The sequence below is a fragment of the Anguilla anguilla genome, chromosome 13 (genome assembly GCF_013347855.1).
Source record: "Anguilla anguilla isolate fAngAng1 chromosome 13, fAngAng1.pri, whole genome shotgun sequence".
Taxonomy (NCBI): Eukaryota; Metazoa; Chordata; class Actinopteri; order Anguilliformes; family Anguillidae; genus Anguilla; species Anguilla anguilla.
The window spans coordinates 33,208,161-33,230,339 of NC_049213.1; the positions used below are offsets into that span (position 1 = coordinate 33,208,161).

At 44.7% G+C, this 22,179-nt stretch overlaps 1 protein-coding gene across 2 annotated transcripts; it reads right to left on the bottom strand.

Annotated features, from left to right (window-relative positions):
- Positions 1-771: 771 nt before the first annotated feature.
- On the bottom strand, positions 772-12,356 carry LOC118211970 (differentially expressed in FDCP 6 homolog). 2 transcript variants are annotated; one of them, XM_035389594.1, is made up of 11 exons: positions 12,120-12,356; positions 9,443-9,583; positions 8,900-9,085; positions 7,778-8,005; positions 7,267-7,413; positions 6,728-6,836; positions 6,011-6,285; positions 5,431-5,597; positions 4,444-4,642; positions 2,836-2,926; positions 772-1,748 (listed from the first exon to the last, which is right to left on the bottom strand). In XM_035389594.1, the coding sequence occupies exons 1-11, from the start codon at positions 12,213-12,215 to the stop codon at positions 1,564-1,566; spliced, it is 1,824 nt and encodes a 607-aa protein (XP_035245485.1). In that variant the 5' UTR covers positions 12,216-12,356; the 3' UTR covers positions 772-1,563. The 2 variants fall into 2 exon arrangements, with proteins under 2 accessions (XP_035245485.1, XP_035245484.1); XM_035389593.1 differs by having other exon boundaries at positions 5,987-6,285.
- Positions 12,357-22,179: the final 9,823 nt, after the last annotated feature.

Here is a 22,179-nt window from a genome sequence, read left to right on the forward strand (position 1 = left end):
ATCGTTTCAGTATTTTTCACCATTTTCACTTGCGCCGTTCTTGCCAATGCAAGCTTCAACATTGAAGATTCAATAATTAATTGCCATATCTACATAAATCAGAGGCATTTGCTTTAGCGCAGCTCGTTAAAAAGACACACATGCACCATAGTTACACACATCAAGTTAATTCATTTACATAAACTAAACAAAACCAGATACCCACACCATCCCATTACACACACACGTCTCAATGCACACTATACCCATGTACATCCTTAACACACACACATAATGCCCATGCCCAGCACATAATTACATCTAAAATCCTACCTACCTGTTACTATTGAACTGACAGCTTATACCAAACACCGAAAACACACAGATCGCAATGTTAAAAACAATTACACTACAACAAGCTGAAAGTGAAATATCAGCAATCTAACACCTAAAACACACAATTCACATTATTGTGAAAAAGAAGCAACATTATAAAATGCTTAAGTGAATTAAATATGGATAACCACTGGAAAAATTGTGCAGCTCTGCCTTTTGAGCAACGTGTAACTATTTTGGTTTACACACCGTTCATGCTGTTTATGTAACAGCAAAATTCAACATGCAAAGCACAATTCAACGGCTAAGCACGGACTTGAACAGGAAACAGGAAGTGAAGGGACTGACCACAAAAGTTGTGAGGTCTACTTCAGAGTCTTTCCGTCTGAACATCTGCTGCTGTATCACAGTACTCCTCAAAGTTACCAGGGAGAAAAGGCAACAAACACTCCCAGCTCTTTTCAAATGTATTTATTTAAATGTTTTATTTTTTACATTGTATGCTTAATTTAATCAAAAGATTTTTGGACTTTCTTTAAAAAACAGTTTGTTAGAGATTTTACAATACCAAGAACACCTAGAGTGCTGTACTCTGTTTCAGTCCTTCTCCTCTGGCCTTGCTCTACCCATTAAAATCACAGCCATGGCCCTGACACTGACAAGGAAGACCACTGGAAAATACAATAATGTACACAATATGAACCCAGCAACCCAGGTCCAAAAAAAAAATATCTTACATCTTTGAAAATTTCCTGGCTACTCAGAATCTATCCCCGGTTTGAAAGGTTGCTAAGGTCTGACATTTTGTCAGATTTCCCGCAGAAGGGAGTGAGATCCTACAATAACATCAACTGGCGCATTAACCAGCGGCATGCGCTTGTGCCGCGGGATTAGCGTGTAACGTGTGAGATAAGACCTGTTGAGCCGCGCAGTGTGCGAATGAGATCTTGTTTGTGCTCACGTTGAGACCACAATAGGATTTGTCTCAACTGAAACCTGGTTTACACTGCTCTGAGAAACAAGCACAGCTGCATGAATTCAGTAACAGTACACACACACACACACACACACACACACACACACTCCTTCGCTGCAGTCTCATAGGCTCAGAGTTTTCTTATTATCATATGCTGTTGCGGACGTTGTCATGGAGATGGTACACGTTCTAACCAGGGACATGGTTAAAATCATGAGCAGAACAAATCCCCCTCCCCCCCAGCTAAACGCCCCAGTTTGGAATCTGGAGTTTCAGGGGATGTCCATGCTGGACGCCTGGGAGAGGCGTCTCTCCGCTTCCCCGCCGCCGCCGCCGCTGTCCACGTTCTCCTTGGACTCGTTACTGCCCTCCGATCGCTGACGTCGCAGTCCGCTGTCTCTCCGTGAAGGCGCGTGGACGCTGGGGAAGGAAGAGCCCCCGATGGATAGCTTTCTCTCTGCAAACAAGCACAGAGAACAACAGAAAGCAATCTTCACTGCACTGCATCTCAATACATCAAGCGCTGGATTTCGTTAATCCCGAAGTAAAGTTTAAAAAAAGCAGGAGAACAACATCAAGCCTTTGTCCTAGAGAGCACGGTGACAGGTTGTACTGGTAATCAGTAATTCACCAATACCTGGAATAAATAAAAAACTGGAAAGAAATTTCATTACTGCTCATACAAGTCTTAAGTTTGATTTATATTAAGGTTCCCATGGATTGTTTATATGTAGATGGTGAACAAGCATCTTCAGTTAAATGCTCGTCCACATGAATGGCAAGCAATCTACCACCCGTGTCTGCTTACTTTAAGATGATGCTGTTGAGGAAAGGAGTTTAGTAAATACCAAAGCACACAATAAGACATATTCATGTGACCATGCTTACATTTATTTTAGTATCTTCTGTATGTCTGGGGTGGGGTTTTACTTTTTTCTGTATTTGTTTGTGCCTGCGCCCCTCAGCCCTAAACCGCAGCTCTCACAGAACGCAAAACTACACTTCAGAGCGCAGTGCTGAGATGAGTGTGTGTGTCACTGCTGGTCACAGACGAGCCAGTTACAGAAAATCTGAGCGGAACGCGGAGATCACTGCTGTAAGAGCGCTTACTAACATTTAGACCGCGCAGTTAAGTGTGAGAGCTGTTTCCGCTTTCTGCAGGTCTCGGACCTCATTTCGTGAGAGGGGAGGTTCCCGGGTTACAGAAATCTGAATGCTTCACAAGCCGCACTGAAAAAAAGTGAAACTTAAAATTCTTCAAAATTCTTCTTCAACAAGTTAAATCAAAATTTTTTAAATTGACTCAACTTGAATTTTCAAAGCTGAATTAAATTAAATTAACCTATTTATTTTTAAATAAAATTTAACTTGGTTGAGTCAAATTAATTTTTTTTTAGATATGACCAGTTGAAGAAGAATTTTGAAGAATTTTAAGTTGATCCAATGTTTCACTTCATTCAGTGTATGACATCACCATGGTGAAACACCACGCGATGAGATCCATCCCCGTTGAGTCAGCTTTGGATCTTGAGCCACGTCCTCACCTCCAGGTCTGATTGGGTGCATGAGTCTGTTCATCTGAACGTTCCAGTGCTTCACATTGGTGCTGGCTTGACGTAGCTTCCTCTGGGCAGCCTGGAACAACACGATTGAGAGAGGGTCAGTGTTTACAGTGGAATGATGAAGGTTGGTTGGCCTATCCAGCTGAAGCGCAAGTTGTTATAGTGCACACGCTGATGTTAAATCCTGCCCAAGGCCCAGGTGCTGCCGGGTGGCTCATCCACTAAAGGCATTGTCCTCTTGCATGGATGGGCCCCTCAGCCTGGTTTCCAGTCTGGTCCGGCACCCGCACTCTGTTGAGCTACACGGGACGCGTCTTCCTCTGATTCACGTGCGTGCGAGCCCAGCCTGTGCGCTACAGAGCGATATGAAGCAGCAGCTAACCTCACACGCGTTGGAGGAGAGCACCTGCTTGTCTGTGCTGTCCTGCACGGCTAGAGGCGGTTGCAGTAGTGAGCACTGACAATGAATGCATTTGGACATTCCAAATTGGAGGAAAAAGGGGGGGAAAGCATCTTTGTAAAAATTGCACACAATTCGCAGTAGCTTCACGCAGGAAAGGAGGGTTGCAGTATGCAGGATGTATCCCTGAATTATACTGGCTGCAGGTATTTTCAGGCACTTGAGATCAAAGCATTTGTCACCTCAGTGACATTTTAACTCCTTCCCATACCATGTCTATATTTAAATCCTTTCCTGCATGTTTTTAGGTTAGTATATGCGCAAGAGGCAGGAAAGTAAGATTGACTTGGTTACCACGGTTTTGAGGAAAAAAAAAAAGACACGAAACACCCATGCAGTCACCAAACAGGATGCTGCTGTGATCTTATCTCCATGGCAACCAATCATGTCAGAGCACGGCGGCGAGACTCCGTACTTTTCAAAAAATACTGTGGGTGAAACTTGTGAGCTGGTTGGAGCAGTCCTCTACCATGAGATACATCATCACGAAGAGGGGAAACAAAAAAAGGAGCTACACGCTACAGAGCATGAAATGGCATGAAATGGCAACGGATGCAACCAGAGATGGACCGAAGCATGGACTCTGTAAATGCACATGTTTTATATACACATAGATACACAGACTGCCTTACGCATGTGCACACACCTACACTCTCAGAACGGTAAAATACTTATAGTACATGTACAGAGTACATGTCCAGAGTGCATGCGGTCCATATTATTTTACAGTGGTATTGTGGAAGTGTCATAAGACCTTCACGTTCACGTGTCGCTGTTGTTGTTGTTGAAGGAAAACGTCCATAAAGCTGGGTCTTGTTTTTAAAGCAAAGCTGCAGGTTATATTTAGGGGGCCAAAATGGTTGTTTACTTCTTGACAAGCATGCTCCCATATATGCGCAACGAAACCCCTGGAAATAAGTACATCATCCTGAGAAGTGCACTATATTTAGAGAAGATTTGGCCAACATAACAACTTTCTCATCCAGTGTACCCAACAACTATTACTCAATAGTACGCAAGTGCGGTGACTCAGACTTTTGTCAGACAGGGTGGCCACTGTTGCCGTTACCCACAAGAGCATCTTCTCTGGAATACCCCCCCTAAGTGCCCCCAAACCCAAGCCTGCTCACCACCACATCCTGGTCCACTCGGTGGCGGTTGGCCCGGACCTCCTCCAGCTGCTGCTGGGCCTCGTCCAGAGCCCGGGATTTGCTTTCCATCTCCTGCCTGAGCTCTTGCTTCTCCCGCTGGGTCTTCAGGATGAGCTCCTCCTGCTCCTCCTGCAGAGCCATCAGGGCCTTCATCCGCTCCTCCTCCTCCACCAGCAGCCTGCGGGGGTACAGAGGACAGAGACAGAGGGAGTCAAAGCGGGAAAGTAGATGCATTTCCAATGAACACATACGGTAAGAATCAGATACAGCACGCGGCATAAAAAAGAAATGCACTCTCTTAACAGTTTGCCTTTGGCCTCGAGATTCTGTACATCGTGTGATTCTGCATCGGCGACTTCAGTGTTCTGATTCTGCCCCCATTAGTGAAGGTAACATTAATGAACAGAACCCTGGAGACAATATAAAAAGTGTTGTGAAGGTGCAGTAACAGTATGTGATGTGAAAAAGTGGCATGCCCAACCAATATTTGGAGCATGACAGTGATGCTGAAGCAAACATTTTACAGTGAATGTAATGAGTATTCATCTGTTTCACAGGGAAAAAAGGCAAAAAAGGTGTGAAGATGTGAAGTGAAGATGTGAGAACAGCGTGAACCAATAGAAATTTATGTGCACAGGCAGGCTATCAGTTGACTGATTTATGCAGCGTGTTGGGTTGAAAACAGGCCAAGCCGAGCACACCTGGATTCAATGATCCTTTCAGGTACACAGCTTCCCTTTGAGGCTAAATTTCCTCAGGAACTTCAGCTGAACTGAACTCGTGTACAATGTCTGGTGTTTTCGATCACAGACCAAACGATTAGCCTACAATGATGGCTGCTGCATCTCCTCTAGTCACTTTGCAGTACGCTACACCTTTAACCTGCACGTACGTAGCGTGTGAGCGCAAGTGCGTCCGCGCGTGTTTCAGCGCTCGCGCATCAACAGGTGTGTGGCGCTCGCTCACCTGGCCTGCGCGTAGCGGAAGGCCTCCTCATCCTGCCGGGCTTTGATCTCCAGGTGAAGCGCCTCCTCCAGGCGCTGCTGCATCTCCTCCAGCTCCCGGATCCTCTTCCGCTGCCGCTCCGCCTCCTCCTCCTTCAGCGCCATCTCCACCTGCATGCTGGCGCGCGCCTGGAGCGGGAGGCAAAGCACGAGGAGGGGGGGGGGGGGGGGGTCACACACGTACTCCATCAGAGCTGAATTAACACTGGACATTTTACTGAGGAGATGCGCTGACACAGAGACATGTGTAAGACATAGAGCAGTGAAGGCCTGTTGAAAGATTGCATTACACATATTTTCTGTCCTCCCTCATCTCTTTTTCTATGCTAACCCTCCCTTTAAGTCTCCTCTGTTGTTCCCTTGCCCCTCCCTCTCCTTAGCCGTTCTCCATTTTACTCCCTTTTTCACCTCCTCTCCTGTCCTCTTTTCCTCACGTTTAATTTTCCTCTAGTTCCCTTACCTGTGCTGTTTCCCTAACCTCCCCTTCCCCCCTCCTCCTCCTCTCTCCCTGCTCTGACCTCCTCAGCCTCCTGCAGCTGCACCTCCAATGCCTGCTGCAGCTGTTCGCGCTGCTGCCTCCGGCGCTGCTCCTCCTGCTCCAGCAGGGCCTCCGCCTGTCGCTGCGCCTCCCTCAGGAGCTCCAGCTCCGCCAGCTTCTCCTCCTTCTCCCCCTGCAGGGCCTGCAGCTTCTGCTGCTCCTCCTCCCTGGCCGCGCGCCTCTTCTCCCTCTGCTCCCGCTGCTCCCGCCGCCTGAGCTTCAGGTCGACGTGCAGGGAGGACTTCCCCTCCGTACGCAGCCGAATGGCCGTCTGGATGGCTGCGGGGGAGGGAGGAGAAGCTACTTCATTGGCTCGTTGGGTGCTAATGATGTTACTGTTCAAACCAAATCTCACCTTATTGGTTAAAAATGGATTGGTTGGCAAGGGATACCCTGGCTAGCACACATCCATATCACATCATTACCGCAATACACTACAACAGCTTTACAGGGTTTTTTTTTTTCAAAAAACATTTGAAACTTGTGTAAAAAAAGTAGATGTTGAAGTGATGGGATGGGTATTCCAAACTGATAGAAAAAGCTAATAATGGATGAAAAAACTTTTTGTAAACAAAAAAGAGAAAAAAATGTAGCTTGCCTTACCAAAATGTCAGCTTAAACAAACCCCAGTTCATGGGTGTATGACTCTTCATTATACTCTTTCTACTAACTTAAGTATAGCAAAGGAGAATTCTGGGTAATGGTGTTCAGGCGCACTAACCTGAGGTCCACTCCTGGCGCTGCTTGGTGTCGGAGGCACTCATCTCGTACGTTCTGGTCAGCGTTTTTAAACAGAACATGCACCTCTTCCCATCTTTCTCTGGAAGCACCTGCCAAACGAAGCCAGCGCTCAGCAAGGTAAAATCACTACAGACAGTCCTGCAGTCCCTCAGATAATGACTGAGGCCTACACAAACTGCACAGTCCGGCTTGTGCCAATCCAGAGTCGCTCTGATGAGTCTGAGATTTTGTGAGTAGATTGTGGCTACCCAACTCAACCAAATGTTAAAATTTTAATTATGAGTGAAAACCACAAATGGCAACATACAAGATAATATTTAGTTAACTGAACTGATAAGATAACATTTGCAATTTGCTAGTAACCGTACAGGAGGCCTCTGAAGTTTGCCATTTTGCCTATAAGGAGGATGATGTAGAGCAGTGTAGGAGACTCCCTCTGTAGAGTAGGAGCTTGTGTATTAGCTGATATATGCTTGTATCCTCCCATCCAGCCAAACCCTGACCCCAAGCCCCGCCCACCTCCACACAGCAGTTGTGATCCAGTGTGATGTTGCCCTTGCACTCTTTACAGTCCTCGCTGACGTAGTAGGTCAGGGTGCTGGGCCTGAGCTTGAACCAACGCTCTGTCCAGTTCCTGCGTATCTGCCCTTTCTTCCACAGGTAGCCCTGCATGTGCAAATGCACAAACACACACACACACACATGCATGCACACACACACACACACACACACACACACACGTGAATGAAGAAAACACACATAAACTGTAAAAAGCAAACAGAAGAGTAAATATGGAAATGTGGGTACACGTGTTTGCAGAAATATTCAAAATACAAATAGAATACAATAATGTTAATTTGGAGCTATGTCATACTTTTTTAAAGAGTAGTGCTGCTTGGTTGCTATGTGATCACAAAATGTTAGAAAATGCATTGGGATACATATTGAATTTGAACCCTAAAAAACTGATAAGTGTGTTTCTTATACTACTTATCAGAACAAGCAATCCTGCTCACAGGAAGTAATTTACCTCTTTTAGTACTTCACCAACTATTTCCCTGTACACCTTCTCAATAGCCATGCTCAGGGATTCCCTGTCAGAGCCTCGTGTCAGCTTCCCAGAATTCATCATGTCTAGGAAAACCCAGACAGTAAATCCGCTCTGCTGCACAGCATCCTGGGAAATGTAGTCCTCTAGCTCCACACAATTAAGTTCCGCACTCATAGCTGTGCAGATCTTCTTGAGTAAATATTCTACCTGGACAAGGGAATAAATGATGGAGAGCACTGAGATCATAGACAGATAGCAACAAAAAATAGGGGAGCTAGGGACTGCTACACGAATAAAAAATCTGCACCACCAATACCTCCAAATAACTGTTTTCACACAAAGGGGATACACTATATTAATTCCCAAATGTAGATAATTAATTTTGTTTAGAAATGCCCGAAAAAAGCAGACCACACTTGGACTGTATTTGAACTATTCTACCATGCAGACTAGAGATGGCAAGGTATGTATTAGAATTGCAGATCTTTGATGTGCTGTATGTGTCTTTAGAAATGCAATGCACATTTACACGCCTCCAGTGAAACAGATGGTACCAATGGGCTCAGAGGATGTTTAGTCTGCCACCATAAGCCACACTTAAGAAGTCCCATGTTCTAAGGCAGGGCTGCCCAGCCCTGTTCCTGGAGACCTACCTTCCAGGGGCTTTTCACTCGAACCATAACAAAGCACACCTCATTCAACAGCCAGAGATCTCGTTAAGCTGCTAATTAGTAGAATCGCGTGTGTAAAATTAGGATTGAAATGAAACCCTACAGGACGATAGATCTCCAGGAACAGGGTTAGGGCAGCTCTGTTCTAAGGTTTCTTTTATCAAGTCATGCTTGCCCAGGACTGGGCAATATTTGAAATACACATATTTAAAAATATGCATATTTTTTCATATGTAACGTGTTGTCACCTCTTCTTTGGACAATTTACATCTCTGTAAAACAAACAATATTGATAGCATATAGATACATTTACTTGGAAGGCATTTTGTATTTTTATATAACCATTTGATACTTTTCCTGCCTGTACCAGTGAATTCATTTTAGGTAGTGTGGTGGCGAGGGAGCAGTTGGTCGACTGCTGACGGCTCACCTCCTCAGGAACCATGATTAAGGGATACTTGTCCTCAGACAGGAAGTTGAAGAGGCACCAGAGGCGAAAGGAGTCCCTGTCGAGCAGGAGGGTGCCGCCATTCTTCTCGGGGCGATAGTTCTTCTTGGCGGTAAGGGTCCAGCAGAGCTCGTCCACGTTCTCCTTCACAAACGACCCCTCCTGCATCTGCACGCCCAAAGTCATCATTTCATTTCACTGACTCCATGGCGGTGAGGCAAAAACTCTACATAAGAATGCGTAAGACTACATAAGTGCAAGTCTTGATTGTATTGATCATACTGCCAGCTGTAGGTCAGAGATGACCTTGTGGTCGGCACACGTATGATCTTTGTTCAAACTGGGTTCTGAACCACTTCATTGGGGCAACTGAACAACCATGAAAATGAATCACGAGTATAAATGATGGCTGATTAACTGACAAACTGACTGATTGAAAGTCACATTTAAAACCCTGCCAGGCCAGCGCTGGCCACAGAGGTTGTGGGTGTAGTGGGGGGTGGGGTGGGGGGTGGGGGGCAGTACCTTGTCGAGGATGTATTTGTTGAGGTACGGCATGTACCCCTGGGTGGAGACGGGCCCGTCGTCGTCCTCCCTGAAGTGATCCTCCAGGGCCACGGGATCGTGTGGGATATTCAGAACCGTGCACAGGTTGTGGGACAAGACCTGCGATTCACAGCCACAATGAGACGAGCGTCAGCACAGACACAAAGGAGAACACTGGCACGCTGAACTCTGAGTAAGCGTGAACGCAAAGGCATGGCACACACAGGCCCACAGGGACATAAGAGTACATGCAAATATCAGACAAAAATAGAAAAACACAAATTCCAACATACCGACAGGCAGAGGAGGGCACGAGTCACAGACTCATATGCAAGGAGAGAAGTAAATGACAGAAGTAAATGAATATGGAGCAATATCATCATGTGTAATTAAATGTCCCTCTGTTGTGATCACTGACCTAAATTAATGGAGAGAAGTCTGTCGGTCTATATTGGAAACAGAACAGCAGCAAAAATGAACAGCAAACGAATCCAGGTGACATGCGTATGCACCTACAATACTACATATCTAAATGAACTAAAATCAAATAATATTTTGTATATCTCTGAATAAATCCACAGTGTTCTGTTGTAAGGCTGGTGTGATGAACATTGCAGTGACGATTAATATGGTCTCCCAGTGTGGGTATATAGTAAAACATTACATAAATCCTGATAGATTTGACTCAAAAGTATATTTCATTACATTCAGGACTCATATAAAGTCTGTTCAGAGTCACATAAACATTGTGTAGGCAGAACAGAACCCTGTTTCACACCCAAGAGCAAGGGAACTTCCTGTGAAGGATAAACAGTGCAGAGCTACTTAACCTTAATTGAACATTACATTACATTACATTTATATGGCAGAGGCTTTTATCGAAAGCGATGCACATTCAGTGCATACTGAAACGTCCCTGGGACAACTACAAAACACAGGTCCGTTGCCAACGTGTGTACATTGATCATACATTCCCTTGCAGATGAGTGTTGGGCCCAGACAGATCATGCAAACACACTACCGACATCTCAAGAAGCTAACCACATCCTGCCCCACCCCCCCTACCCCATCCCGCCCTGGAGTGAAAGTCGAGACGCCGAGCTGGTGGACGTAACAAAGCTCTTTTGAGGGCTCCGGAGCCCCTCTGCGTGACAGGGATTAGCCCTGTCATGGGGTCAGATCCCCTGCAGTGTGGAACGCACACACAAGCAGCCCAAATGCAGCGAAACACTAGCGTACTGTACAAAGTCAAAGAGCCCGGGGCCTCTGGTCAGGGCACGGCAGGCAGGCAGGCAGAAACACAGCGGCCCCTCAGTGGTGGTACACAAGTGCACTGAGCTTTGGACCAGTGGGGCATGAGATTAAATGCCTCCAGGTATGCATTAGATTAAAATAAATCAGAGCGGCTACGACTGTGGTGAGTCACCAACATTATTTATCCAAAACAAAGAGTGACTTTGCGGAGGCTGTAAATCTTAAATTCTCGTAGGACAGCAATGGAACTGCAACTTGGGCATAATGTTCATTACCATGTTACAGTATTACTATTCAATTTTTGCTGTTCATTGGCAGATAATTCCTCTTTACAATTCACCCCACACAACTCGTTCCATACTTTTACCTTCACAATATTCATCAACCATCAAACTAATACTACAACAATACCATGCATCAGGCCTCTGTCTTATCCTGTTTTGTTTAGTTGTGCCCCATCCTTGTCTTTAGTGTTCTGTTGTCTGCCTGTTTGATTATTAATAATGAAGAAAAAGAAACAGTTTTGCTATCTCTGCCTGATTGATGCTTTGGGAGATCTGTCTGAGGCGGATAACAATACACCAGCCACATTACAGCTAGCAGCTGCTTAAGCAGAGCTAGCACAGTTGAACCAAGGAACAAACGAAAACAAACATCACAGAAAATCTAAAACATTCAGAATCTTTTTGCAAAACACCAAAGAGGAATTATAATAACAATAATTGCAATTTGCTTAAATTAATCAAGTATATTTTTGGATTAAATTATGATCAGTAGATCGCTAGATGGAATTACAGAAATGTGCAGAATTGTTTGAGGCTAAGAGGCGATAAAAGAGGGAAGTCATAAGTATAACAGTAATTTTTACTAATTCAGGGTATGATACTTTTAATGATCTTATGTTTATCTCGGGGCTTGCTATAGATGTAATTTGCTCATGACTTATGTTTTGATATATTTTGATTCTTGGTTAGCATGTTAGCGGCCACTAGTGCTTTAGTGATGTTGCATCTACTCACTAGTTTGGTAATGTTGTCAACCAGGTCGAGCACTGTTGCTGATATTAATCAGGTGATTGCATCTGAGTTTCTCCGATACTTTAAGCTGCTCTGGATAAGAGCGTCTGCTGAATGAATGTAATGTACAAGATGACCCTATCAACCAAAATATGTTTACCATTTCTCATGTACTGTAGGAAATAGCAGGCACTTGGTGTAGCTGGGAATCACGCAGGTGCATTGGAAGAGTTCAGGTTGTAAGTGAGAAAGTTTTCCATGCACATCCCTCATCTTTGAAAGTAAACAACTCCCCCCCCCCCTTAAAGCCGCACCTCTGAGCCCCCCCCCCCCCCCCCCCCCACTAGCCATTTCCTCTTCATCCTGTAGATGGATCCGACCCTCACCTTGAGCTGCGACTTGGACACCTTGCCGCTCTCCTCCACGTCCAGCGCCGTGAAGGCGTACCAGATGGACTTGAGAAGCTCCGAGCGCAGATCCATGCCTCCGGGCTCTCTGGGTTCTCTGGGTTCTCTGGGTTCTCAGAGTTCTCTTAGTTCTATGGGTTTTCTTGGTTCTCTGGGTTCCTCGGGGCTCTCTGGTTGCTCTGGCTGCTCACTTCTTTGTGACGCTAAAGCGGTTTTTCCAGGGCAGAGATCTGTCGGCGCGACACCCTCAGCCCCTGCACCGCCACGCACGTTACCCCGGCAACGCCACAGCTCCCCCTGCCTGCACCGAAATAACTTAGTAGAGGCTATATTATCCAGAGTGCCTTAAAAAAGTAAAAAACATCAGTGTAAGTCTCAGGAATACAATAACATCCTCTAGGGGGCAGTATGTTCACACTCATGAAAATCAGCCAGTAGAAAATCACACAAGTATTAATTTATTCCAGTTCATAATTCCCCTACAGTTCTTTGGAAGACGTTCTGGCTTCCTGTTACAAAATCATCAGTTTGATGTATCACTATTATATATCCTTTCAACTGAGTATGTTTGTGCCACAGGTTATTCAACTCATAATTGTCAATGATTTTAATGTATAAGAACAGTAAATTATGGTTCAAATCCCATGGACATATGTGTTCATATATATATTTTTTAAAGATTTTAACTTTGAGGTATTGTGAAATGCCTTATAGACTGAATTCATCTTTTGAGGGTACTGATATTTTCTAATATATACATTCTGTTTGAATTTTCAAAGTAAATTACACTATCTTTTTTATAGAATTGTTATAATTCTATATAATGTTCCATATAATTATCATAACATGTGCTATAATACACAATTGTAATTGTGTTGAGGCCCCCTAAAAACATGCACCAAGAAATTTTCGACTAAAAGTCAATTGGTTGTTTCCATATTAATCACAAGTCACTGAAATAATTATAGAGTTATAAGGATCTCCCAGGTGGCACATCCAGGTAAAGTCTTAGATCTGCACTATTGAACTCCTGGTCCTGCAGGCTGCAGTGTCTGCAGGTATTTGCTCCAACCATGCGCTACACCACCTGATTGGCTCACAAAGTAAGCTCATTAGAGACTACAGGTGGTGAAGTACATGGTTGGAGCAAATTCCTGCAGACACTGTGGCCCACAGGACCTGGAGCTGAGTAGCGCTGTCTTAGATATTCAGTGCAACATCGTACCTCATGGTCCAGAATAGAATTCTTACCATGTCAGTGCAGACTGTTGCCATTGGTTCCTACTGTGTGATGCACAACCTGCCAGAGCATCACCCAGGGAGGGATCAGCATCATGATCAGCTGTCTATCCCCCACAGTCTATTCCCCACTTCAGTGTGAAATATAAAGTCCCTTTGTCAATATATGAAAGCTTTCAGTCAATAACAATACATTATGCAATAACAATGCACATTAGCAACAAACTGTAACAGGGCTCTAAAGCGAGTAGGCTGTTTGAGCAGTAGTGAGGCCTCCGTCACTCATAGTCTGTAGTATTTATTCAGCGTTTTTTTGCCCTGAACATGTGTCTGTGACTGAGCTGCCCCCCCCCCCCCCCCGGATAAGGGCATCCCCAGCGTACAGTACGCACCAGCGGTAATACCCCGTTCCGTTTGCTCGAACCTTGCTCCAATGCTGCTCCATAGGGGCCGGAGCCCGGGGAGCAGCAGGGTGGTCTCACCAAAGAGAGGAAGTGACTGCGTGTCTCTGATTATTACGCGTCTCTCTGATTATTACCCCTCTCTGTGACGGGACGCTAATGGCAGAGGCAGAAACCGGGGGGAAGTGTTTGGGCAAATGCGCAGAGGCGCTGCGTGGGGGTGTAATTTAGAGGCTAATTGCAGTGTAGCAGCTACAGTAATAGGTGGCTGGCACACTCTGGGACTTAGAGATAAGGAGACGAGGGATCAAGTTGTGTGTCTGGGAGGGGTAGGCCCGGGGGGGGGGGGGGCTTTCAATGCTATGGGCAAAGTTCATTGTATCCTCAAGCTAAACAGCGGTTCCAGTGTGCTGTCCATTTCAACAAATAAACGGGAATGGGTAACCCCATTTCGATCAGGAAATCTCCCAGTGACTGAAAGCTTTGTAGCGCACATGCATATTTGAGCCTCTGCAGACCCCACTGTCAGAACTAGCCTAATCACTTCTAACAGCACCTGTGCCACAGCCCCCTTCCCAAAATCAGACAGGGCCATTGCGCAGGTGGACGCAGTGGACAGAGTTAAATCCAAGTGAAGGGCAATCCCTACTCCCACATCTAAGTGATAATGACCACAACGCACGGTGCTGCACATCTCTCTCAGGATATCCATTTGACAAAAGAACTTGACCGAGCTGCTGATCATGCGACTTTCATTGTCAATGATAAAATGGTTTCCTGTATAAATGAACTGGAAACACTTTGGCACATTTGACAGTAGAGGAGTAGTAACAAAAAAAGGTAGATTCACTGCAGGTATAACAGTTGGCTTATATTATGGGCACCTGCCAAGAATAAAAAGAAAAGTAAAATCAAGGATAGTAAGTAGCCAAATATCAAAATGCTCAAATTTTATTGTTTATTTCTTGTTTAAATCCTATTTGGCTCCTTCAATTGATTCCAAATAATCAATGTGTAGCATCATGAAACGAACATATAATTTCCTTTGGTACATACAGTTATTTGTTTTGTGCTGTGACACAAGTATAAAAAAGGAAATTCCAGAGATTATAAGACCAGGCCTTTCATCTTAGCATAAACATCCAGGGCATCCTTTTTCAGAAGGCTTGCAGTGATATGGCAATAGCACAATTAGGAAATGTTGAAAATGGATGGGTACATGAGGAAGGAAAGAAGCACACTGTATACTCAAAACAGATAACAACGCACCTCCACAAGTTCCCCCCCCCCCCCCCTTTTTCTTTCTCTCTCTCGCTCTATATCTCTTTTTTCTCTCTCACTCATTGACACCAATGAGTAATCATTCTAATTTCTTCTTCATCTTTTAATATGGCCCCAGGCATTCTGGCTTCAAATCATTCAAATCCGGTGGGCTACATTATCAATGCCTCCGTATGATTTTTTTTTTTTTTTTTTTAATCGTTATATTTGCTGTTAGCAATACCAGGCCCTCAGCGAAGAGGCCTCAGACTCAACAGTCCCCAACCGAGCTGCATATTCACCCCGATTCCTCTCGCGCGGCCTGGCTTGAAGCGGGGGATCTGGCGCCTGGGGGCACAGCACGAGCAGCGCCTGCCTGTCACGACCTGCGCTTCCTGCGTCATCCAATTCGATTTTAATTAACTCCAGTAAAACCAGAACTGCCTGGTGAAAGATCGCTCGTCTCTTTAAATGGCCTCTTTCATGATTTCTATATTATGGCTGGGTTTTTTTTCTCTTGTGATTGACTCAATATGTTATTTATGGCTTTTCCCTTTTTTTTGGTGGGGTAGGGGGGGGTATTGATGTTGTCTATCCCGTTGCCATGACATTATTAGAATAGAGTTATTAGAATTTGAGTGGTTCCTCCTTGTATTCTCCGTTTTGACTGCAGTTTTCGACTGACATTATTGGATGAGAGTGATCGTCATTGGATCGCATGGGGAATCTGTAATGGCAGCGTTTCAAGGTTTTGTCTGCATCTCTGACACATCTCTCATTAGTCTGTCTTTACCCCGGGGGAGCCTCGATACGCCATTTTTTTCGTTGTGAACCCCTTCGCCCGCCGTGAATCGTGATACCGCCACGATCCATCCGCGTTTGCGGAATATTCAAACCCGTACACGGCCTTTGAAATAACCGCTTTTCCGTGTTCTTCGAAAGCCCCCAAGGAAATTGAGGAAATACGAGAGAAGGAAGGTAGGCTACTGTACGTCGCGGTAATGACAGTGGCTCCGTCCCCCCCGCGCGCTCTCTTCCTGTGCTGGGTCTGTCTCCGAGGGGTTCTAATCCCCCCTCACGAGCTGGCGGAGCTTCAGAACCTGGCCCCACGCGCGCCCCGCCCGTGAGCGAAGAGCTTAATCTCCACCAACAGAGCGCAGAAACCCGCGGATCAAAGCCGCGGCGGCGCTGGCGAGGGAGAGCTCCCTCTAATTACCGCCGAGGCATCCTGTCCAGGGGAGAGGGAGATTTGAGCGGCGGAGAGACATTGACGATCACAGGGAGGTGATCAGAGCACATCCCAACACCCCCCCCCCCTTCCTCCTCAGGGGGAGCAGTGTACTGCATATGTGTAAATATGTATTTTACTACATGTAATTTTGATTACGATTGCATTTAACAATGACATTTTCTTACCAATTTATATTTTCCTCCACTTTGAAATTTATTTCAATGATCCTTGGGGATTCCCAGCTGGAAAAAGTGCATTAAAAAGAATAATGAAATAAAATTCTTTCATGACTCTGCATATGCATGTCTGGGGCGTTGTGGGTGAGTTCAAGCAATTTCACCTTTTTTGATAATGCTCTTGCTTTAGGTGATATCAGAAATATTCTCTTTGCAGCCAATAGACTGTCTCTGAAGTAATGAACATTTGTTGGATCATCACATCTTTGAACTGATATTAACCCCCCCCCCCCCCGAACAATTAGGGCTCCTGATTGGCCAGACAGTCTTGGCCAGATTTGACTCCCAGGCAAAGGGAGGATGGGAAACCTGCACTTCTCAGCCCTCAAAGACCATGATTTCAGTAACAGGGCCTTAGGGCACAGCCCTAAACTAAGAATTCATCAGGGCATCCACCAGGACACCCACCAGGGCATCCACCAGGGCACCCATGTCAGGGCATCCACCAGGGCACTCACTGCCCGACAGCTCCCATCATTACTGTAAAAAAAAAACCTTACTGTAAAAATAACTGTATTTCCCAGCAGCGCGTTCCAGCGCCCCTTCCCTCCATGTCCATCAGCGGGGCTTCCCACACAGATCCCCAGGGGCTGTTGTTGGTTCTGAGCGCGGACAGACAGCCTGGAAGGGCCCCGCCTGGGAGGCCCCGTTTAAGTGCAGCCGCCTGTCCGCACCCTGTCAGCGGCGCGGCGCGATGATCTAACCTGCAGTTCTGACTTCCTCCCTCTCACCCACCCCCCCCCGCCCCCCCCCCCCCTCCCCTGCCCCACCACCCCCCATCTCAAAATCTGGGTTCCACGCTGAAATCCCAGCAGTTTGACGATCGCGCTCATGTTTGAAGTGGTTGGGACTGATCGACACGTCCGGCCCAACAACTTTATAGGTGTGGAAGTGCACAGCAGTACGTCATCACTCTTCTCAAACCCACACCTGGTCATCCCCACCCCCCCCCCCCCAAACCCCCCACACTGTCCCAATCTAGACAAAGCCATGACACCTGTGGTGGAAAAAGAGACAGAGACACACTCTTCATCCCAAAATTTCTGCCCCGGGGCCCAGATTTTACAGGGACAAGCTGTCAGAGGCCTCTGTGCCATGTCTGAAGGCATCTCTGGTGATTTTGGAAGGGAATCGCAAACTCATCCTGTTTGGCACTGATTCTTATTTTTGGAAAGAACCAGCAGGCCGGGGTTTTGATGCAAATGAAGGCCTGATGAAGATGTTGGAATTTTTTCAGGCAGACTGATAATTATCAACGTAGAGGCCAATGTTGCCTTATCCCTGCAAGGCTCTACCTGCAGTGCTATATGAAATGCTAATAGCTGTTCTCAGTGCATTCGTATCTCTGTAGTATTCCCTGGGCCAAAGTAATCAAGTCATATTACAGGAAGGGTCCGCCATTCTTTGGGCAGTAAGTGAGCCAAGTTGAGACTCCAAGTCAAGATTCAAGAAGATTCAAAATCGATCCACGGAATGTGCGAAACCGTTTCCTCTTCTCCTCAGCTCCACATCCCAAACCCACCGTAACGTGCGAAAAGATTGCGAAAGGATGTATTGAGTCACGCAGAGCGGATGTTCAGGTGAAAGAGGTGACATAAGAGTTTTGCTTTTGTGATGAGTGAGCTTGGTTTGGAGCGGGAACATGTTGCGCGTGCGTCTGAGCAAAGGGGAGGGGGGGAGGGGGGGCTGTCAGTCTGTCTTTCTCCAGGCACCCCCCCCCCCCCCCCCGCCCCACACCGGCCCTCACCACTCCGCACCCCTTTCCTGAGGCTACCCTCCTCCGATTTCATTACAGCAAGTTCATCTTCTGCGGTTTGATCTTCGCGGAGAGAGGCCTTTTACAGGGCTAGAGGAGGGATTCTTTTTTTTCTCCTTTTTCTTCTTCAGTCAAAACATTTGAGTGGTTGACAGAAGTGTTTTTGTCCGCGCGCGCATGCGTGTGTGTGTGTGTGTGTGTGTGTGTGTGCAGGGGGGGGGGGGGGGGGGGGGGGGGGGTGCTCTGGGCTGGAGACCTGTTACTTTTTTTCTTGTTTTTTTTTCTTGGGTTAGTGGTTTCTGTTGTTTCATATCCGGTGTTGGTGAGAGACCTGCGAATGTACTCAAAAACAAATGATGTCTGTATGTTTTGGCTGGCGGATATTAACTATGATTGTTTGACAGGCTTTTTACTGCCAGACGAAACCACTTGTCACACTCTGTCTCGTACGTGTTTACTTCAATCTAACGCAGCTCAGATGTACTCACTTGGCCCATTTCATGTTGTTTTTTAGTTATTCTTTTCAGATCTGCTCTCACTGGTACAAAATATGCTGTCGGTTATTGAGAACACAGCTAGCTGGTTACCCAATAAAGGAAACATTAAAACAGTCCACACAGACCACACAATCTTGGTCATTCAGGTAATTCAACTCTAATTACTTTTGGCCAGCTGTATAGCACACCTCATCTACCCACACACACACACACACACACACACACACATGCATGCACACACGCACACACACACAAACCCACACACACACACTCACACTCCCACAGGCACACGCACACACAAACCCACACACACACACACTCACACTCCCACATGCACACACACCCACACACACACACACACACACGTCCATGTGAGCTGAGACAGCTGTAATCAGGCGTGTCTTCTAGTTATATACCAATACTTACAGTGCTTAGTTTACCCAAAGGCATATCCTTTTTCATATTTTTTTTCATATTCTCCTAATTATACAATTCTTATTTACAAGTGAAGACAGGGGTTCAATCCAGACACTGTTTTACCCTGTCATCCCCCAACAACTTCGCTGTTCTTTTTAACCCAGAATAAATCACGGCAACGCCATCACAGGGCCGTTAAGTGCTCGGGACAGGGGAGGGGTAATCCACGAAGGCGTCAGGCCAATAGCTAGAAGAAGACGTCTCAGTTCCCGCTGATTCTTTCCTCAACGCCTTTATCACACAGTGTCAAGGACGCATTAATCCAGCACTTCAAAACTGGAGTGCAGGCCATGTTGGTTGTGATGTATTTAAACTTCACTGTTTCCACCCAATTTACCCATTCATTTGTCAATTTAGCATATTCATTTGTGTGCTAGCTGTACACATTTTATGTGGTTCTTATTTTCCTTTAAAAACAATATATTATAATACACAGTGCAATCCTTCTTGATGAAACCAGGTTGTCAGTGAATTATTTGATTGATTAATTATTCCTTTTGTGACTGCAGACGAGCCACAGTGCTCATTTCCAATTAGTTGCTCAAGACTTTTTCAGACCACTGCTAATTTTTTCTAAAGCATCAGAACAAACCTTTGGATGATAAATAAGCAGTAAAATGAGCTCTAAATCATGCAAAGCACAATGGCACCATCCTCATTCTTTGTAAATTGACCCATTTAATTTAACTGCAATGCAGTCAAGAAATGCAGAACAGTACCCAGCAATATCACCTTTAAGAATCTCTCAGCTGGCCTTTTGTATTGTCAATGCTGAAATTATTTTCTGATAATTACTACAGTTCCAAATGTCACAACCATACGTTCATTTTTATATATTTAGACTGTGGCCAACACTAGAAATGACTAGTTATGAGATTCATCAATTTTCAACACGCTAGACTGTTTTTATTATTATTAATAATAATAATAATAATAATAATAATAATAATAATAATAATAATAATAATAATAATAAGCTGTTTCTATTTAACCATATGTTATGATTTATTTTATAGACACATCATGTCTCATCAACAAATATATGTTGACCTTTGTACGTGTGCATACAACAGTTGTTCAGCTGTTTTTAATAGAACCTTAATTTAGAATAGCATTCCAAGTTTCAAATGAGAGGAGGAATATTAATATTCTTCGGAGCGATGGGCCACGAGTACGTGTAGAGTGGATGCAATGGCGGTGATTGATGCCGCAGCTCTCTTCAGCGTCGTCGTGTTTGATGTGCGCTTGATGTGTGGCTGCAACACGAGCTGACTCGGTTCTGTCTACTCACTCCAACCCCCCGGAGTAAACCCAACGCTACGAGGGAAGACAAGTTCAAAGCGGTAAAACATGTGTTGACTTGCTTCGTATTGTTCTTGAAATCAAATTCCAGTTTACTGTACAATCGGTAATTGCCGGTCATTAAATTAGGGACGGAGTGCAAAGTACCAGACAGTTTAAGTAGAGATGAAAATAAGGGCTTAACCCGAAAGTACTGCAAATCAAAGAGGGGCTATTTTCATTCACTCATCTGTGACTCAAGACAGTGGGTGTAGTCATGGTAATGGATTAAACGTGGCTGCTTGCATCTATCAGAAAATCTGTCAATGTAATCATTCATATTCACATAATTCTATAATTCGACCAATGAGGCAAATAATTATTTTGTACTTTGGGAACATTTAAAAATCTAAAAACTACTTTTCTGCATGATGAACTAACCCATATTATATATTCACATTTAAGCCCATTTATGAAACAGGGTCGCATAAGAATAGGTCAATAAAACTTAATGTTACATATTTTTAAAATTACAGCGCATTTGATAGACCTAAATATGTAGACTATTCTTTTACTGCATTTCAAAAATGAATACAGGAGGAGACCTCACAATTGCATGCGGATTAAGAGTTTCAGGTTTCTTATGGCTGGGGAAATCTATACAAATAATTAATTACGCATTATGAAATATTCTCCGAATTTTGCCTTGTGTGTCATTCAAGCAAATTCTATATATTAAGAACAATTAAAGGCGGTCTGTCCCTTTGGCACATGAAAAGATACATTTGAGAAATGTTATTTCAAAGATCTAGACTGCAAGGCACAGCGCAGTAAGATCCCTGCTGATCTAATGATGGTCTGACATCTAATCCAGGGGAGGAGAGCGAGAGAGCCCACCACAGACTTTTATGTCTGTTTAAAGTTTTCAGTTTGATCTCAGCCTGGCTTTTGTTCTGTCTCACAACCCACTCCAACAGCAGATAGCTTTCAGAGGGTTATTTTGTTTTCATTATTAGTAGATGAAGTGTATATATTTTTTTTAAAAGGTGTGTTACATTTCTATGGGGGGTAAAAATAAAGAAATTGTAATTCAATGGCAAAGCCACCTTTCAGATTCTGCTATACGGACCTTGTGTAAAATGAACCTGAACTTCATATCATATTTATGTTCAGTCAGAGGAAGACTGCTGTGCTGTTAAACATGGTGTTTCGTGCTGTTAGAAAAAAAAATGGAAGAGTAGCAAGTGGTTTTCCCATCCCATAATTCCTGTGGGCAGTGTGGTGTAGTGCTGTCTATGGGAATTATGTTAACCTACCAGATCGTTCAAGTACTTGTTCAAGTAAATAATATAAATATACATAATATGTAAAATAATGAACGTTATAAGTCGCTTTGGATAGCACAATTACATACCTGCTTTACAAACTGTAAACATTTGAAAAACCTTTTTTGCACATTTTGGGACTCCAGAACTACCAGAACTAAACATAACTTCTGCACTTCTTCGAGAAGTGGGGCATTCCCCATAAAACGTAACTTTTTTGCAATAGTATTTCCTAACACGGTGGTTAACTTGCTGCTTAGGCTCATCCAAAGTAGTGTCACAATCATCCACGCCTGTGCACCAGTTATAATTACTGTACAAATTAACACAAGCAAT